The sequence below is a fragment of the Nipponia nippon genome, unplaced genomic scaffold (genome assembly GCF_047370975.1).
Source record: "Nipponia nippon isolate SJK-2023a ecotype South Korea unplaced genomic scaffold, ASM4737097v1 scaffold_4, whole genome shotgun sequence".
Classification (NCBI taxonomy): domain Eukaryota; kingdom Metazoa; phylum Chordata; class Aves; order Pelecaniformes; family Threskiornithidae; genus Nipponia; species Nipponia nippon.
The window spans coordinates 19,790,500-19,794,462 of NW_028262358.1; the positions used below are offsets into that span (position 1 = coordinate 19,790,500).

Consider the following 3,963-nt stretch of genomic DNA (forward strand, 5'->3'; position numbering starts at 1 on the left):
ATTCACCATAAACATGACTTGGACAGACAAGGACCAAAACTTATGAAACGCCATGAGTCTAAGAATAAAAAGCTGAACCCACGCATTACTTCTTCACCTGGTGATGGTCACTCCTCCTTCGCCTGCAGCTGTTTGCAGTACTCCCAGGGTGGGGACTAAAATAAACTGGATGCAGCTCCATCAAATTCAATGAAATTTGGCTAGCATCAAGGGGGCCTTGAGAAGCGTTAGGCTCCATAGGTACCCCTCACATAGGTACATGTGAAGACAGATGCTCCTCTGAGCCCATCTATATGGACAGTGCCTTTAAGTGCAGCCTCTCTGCAGGGTAGTGGGACACGTGGGAGAGCCGCAGCCCCAGCTGCTGCTCACCCTTGCAGGGGGGTATCTGGGGGTCCCCCCAGACCTTTATCGCCAGCCCCAGGGCTGGGGACCGGGGTGGCTCTGGGCAGGGCTGCGGGGAATCGGGTGAATGGGTAACATCCCGCTCTCCCCGTGAGAGCCGCGGGTCCCGGGCTGGCCGCCCGCATCTCACACCAGCGCCATGCCGTCCGTAACGCAGCTGCACTTCTCAACGATCATGTTGGGAAACTCAGCTGCTTCGATCTCCGTGCGGTTGCCCCTCTTGACGAGGTACATCATGGGGAGCGGGGAGCTCTCCACCACGGCGCAGGCACGCTCCCCGTAGCCGAAGCGCCGCAGCGGGCTGGGGGGCTGCAGGCAGCCCCCTGAGCACCAGTAAGCCTGGTACCCTGCCGGCTCGATGATCCAGTACTGCGTCCAGGCGAGCTCACGGAAGTTGACGTAGTGTTTCTGCCGGCAGCAGGTGGACTTCCCCGTCACCGCCTCCTCCTTGCAGTCCCCGGGTCCCCTGCGTGCCAAGGGAGAGACAAGAACTGATGCCGTCACTGGAAACCAGGAAGGTTTCTTGCAAGGGCAAGAGCTGCACGCCCTGGGTTGGCACGCACAGTACAATAATTCAGGGGCAAAGTTACACCGGAGACGGTACAGATTTCGGTTTCATACGTACCCATAGTCTTCCAAGTCGAGGGTGTAAAGCACCAGTTCAGGTTTGCCTAGGGCTTTATCCTTGGGGTCCTGAGAGGTGAAACGCACGGCTTTGGCCATTTCTGAGGCATGGCTGCCTACCCTTTCTCCTTCAATCCAGACCTCCAGGAACATTGGCTCCCGCCTCTTGTTTCGCAGCCAGTAATGCACGGCCTGCGTCACGTCAAAGTTCTTCCAGCCCGACTCGCGTATGGGAACCAGCCTGCGCGACAGCGGCTTGGCGTTAGAGAAAAGCTCATCAGATAAAGCCCGGGCTCACAGCGCTGTTATTGCAGCAGCATAATTTGCTTCCCGTAGATTGTCACATGCCTTGATTACACGATAATTTTTGCTGAGCACTCTGGGCAAGCACCCATGCAATTAACTCACACCTCAAAAAGAAGCCTGCAGATCTAGCAGACACTGAAGGGCTAAATAAAACCTTTTGTGCACGCTCATGTCAAGATATTCATTCATGCTCATACAGAAATACGGTGGTGCAGGATTATATGCAGCCTCAGTATTAGTGACGACAGCCTGGTAAACACCACTACTCCCACCTGCTCCTGTCCTAGCTGTATTAGGGCCGTAAGTGTCCACCCACCCAAAAAATTGGTTTGATGTCTAATTCTGCCTTCAAGGGTTGTAAAACTTTTGCAGAGCTCAAGGCTGCAGAATCAGATGCTTTTTGCGTAATTTACTTATTTAAACCAGCTAATGAAATGGCCAATGGAAAGAATACCAGCAGCCAGTAACACGTGTGAGTTAGGGAGTGAGAGAGGTGAACCAGGCGGAGGGTTTTAAAGGGGAAGACCTAGCAGTACACGGCATCGTTTGACACAGAAATAGATTTCAATGACTCATCATATATTGCAGTCTTAACCTAATATCTGCTCTTACCAACTCATTCTGGGTTTAGAGGCTATAGAGCCCGATTCTACAGATGTAACCCCCTCAGGCTGACCGGAGGCACAAACACATGACACCCAAACCCGCCCCAGAGGACCCATACCCCGTAACTAGAGTCCTGCCTTCAGGAGAGGTCCCTTGCTTACCGGGAGTCTATCAGGGAGGTCCTGTTGGTACCATCGTGCTGCCGTTGCACCCAGTACACGCTGACTCTGGCATTGGAGACGGGCCTGTGAGACTGCCTGGCCGGCAGGTTTGCTCTGTCCAGGGGCTTTTTGAAGAGTTTCAGTTCAGCCATTGTCACTTCGCTGTTTTTAGGTATTCTGCCCTCCATGTCAAAGATCAGGTTCTGGCGCGTGGTGGTGTCAGAGTAGAGGACTTCTCCTGCCATGCCTGTGGACGTTGGGAACAAAAAAGACAGCCTGTCCTTGCCATCCTGGTGAGCAAAGCCCCCACACTTCATCCACAATTATCATCACAACACGCCTCTTCCATGCTCCCACATCAGAGCCCTTGTGGCAGAGACAGCCACTAAACACACCTTTTCTAATGCATACTTGAATCAATGTCTTGCAAATGCCCTAATTCTTCTTCTATGTCTGAGTCTCTGCGACCTGGAGGAAAGAAATCTCCTATATAATTTGACCCCAAATTGAGCAAACCCCGAAAGGTGCGCACCTCTTTGTGCCAGCGCTGGGCATGAAAGCAGGAAACTGCACCGCTTGCAATGTAAAAGTGTCTTCATTTGCTGCCCAGGGTGTTATGTACGTCTTTTGAAAGTGAAACAAGCTCTAAGCGTCCTTGTACAGACACCATTGTGTCTGTACAGCTGATTTCCTCCTTGATATTTTTCCCAGACAAAAAAAAAAAAAAAGACAGGGGAGAGTGAAACATCCTCAGAGAGGTGTGATTCCTACTAGAGGATTTTCTGAAGTTTTGACCCAAAACCTGCAAGGTCTGCACTTTCTATTGACTTTTTTTTTTTTTACATCGTTTTTCCACCTGCCCAAAATGTTGCCTGGGTACCAAGGCTTTTGTCTTCTATCAAACTCCAGCAGCAGCCTGCCCTTTGCAAGGACTGTAGGACCCCCTCTCCAGCTGCAAGGAGTTACTAGGGCATGTTAATCTTTAAGATGCTGTTACCTGCGCCTCTTCTACCCAGCTCAGGTTTGGAGCCAGACCCAAACCTCATTCCCCCCGTGGGTTTGCCTCTGCCCATCCTGCGGCCGGCCGGGCAAGTGTGGGCAGCTTCCCCGGGCAGCGGCACAGTGCTTCATGAGTTCCCGACAGCGACGGCAGAAACGTTACCTGCGTTGCCAGGGATCCCCCTGAGGATGCCGGCCAGGCTCGGCAAAGCTCGGCGCTTCACCCTTTGGCGCTTCAGCATGGAGATGTATTTGTTCTTTACGTGGTCTGGGATAACCAGATCCACCAAGTCTCTCTTATGAAGTTTAGGGACCTCAGAGAGCCCCAGCTGCTTCAGCAACACCTCCTTGAACCCTTCCTGGGTAAACGCTCGGACCGTGATGACAAGGCAGAGCACGCAGAGCATCCAGGCGAACCTCACGTCCATCCTCCTCCGTCGGCGAAGCAGCCGCCTGCCCGGCAGAGACGAAGGGGGGAATCTCCCCGGGGCTGCTCTCAGCAGAGATGTGGTGACAGGCTGCCTGAGCGGGACAGAGGTCCCCTGCACCGGGGTTTTATAGCCAGCCTCGTCCCACTGGCACAACAAATTCCACAAGTGGGGACGAAGCAGAGGACTTAAAAGGATCACTCCCCTGTCGGTAGACACATGCCAGTTTAACACCTTCACCTACTGCAAAGTTAATACAAGAAGGTTTAGGGGAGTCTCCAGATTCCTTCACGGGGAAGAAGTTTCCATCCCTTTTTAATTCCCTGTAAACTTTTGCCCAGAAAACCCCTGACTGATCAGTGTCTCACGTTCAGCCTAGGCCAGGGAGGAAACACATCTGCAGAGTACATTGCTTTATGCACCACACCATCTGA

At 52.7% G+C, this 3,963-nt stretch overlaps 1 protein-coding gene across 1 annotated transcript; it reads right to left on the bottom strand.

Moving 5' to 3' along the window:
* Positions 1-531: 531 nt before the first annotated feature.
* Positions 532-3,529, bottom strand: LOC104019293 (left-right determination factor 2). Its single transcript, XM_009472534.2, has 4 exons — positions 3,265-3,529; positions 2,103-2,349; positions 1,031-1,270; positions 532-871 (listed from the first exon to the last, which is right to left on the bottom strand). The coding sequence occupies exons 1-4, from the start codon at positions 3,527-3,529 to the stop codon at positions 532-534; spliced, it is 1,092 nt and encodes a 363-aa protein (XP_009470809.1).
* Positions 3,530-3,963: the final 434 nt, after the last annotated feature.

Bases quoted from the DNA above. Each gene is read 5' to 3' on its own strand.
- LOC104019293 (XM_009472534.2), bottom strand. From the start codon at position 3,529: ATGGACGTGAGGTTCGCCTGGATGCTCTGCGTGCTCTGCCTTGTCATC. The intron at 1,271-2,102 runs GTAAGCAAGGGA...GCTGTCGCGCAG, and splicing joins ACCTCCCTGATAGACTCCCG to GCTGGTTCCCATACGCGAGT. The intron at 872-1,030 runs GTACGTATGAAA...CTTGGCACGCAG, and splicing joins CTCGACTTGGAAGACTATGG to GGGACCCGGGGACTGCAAGG.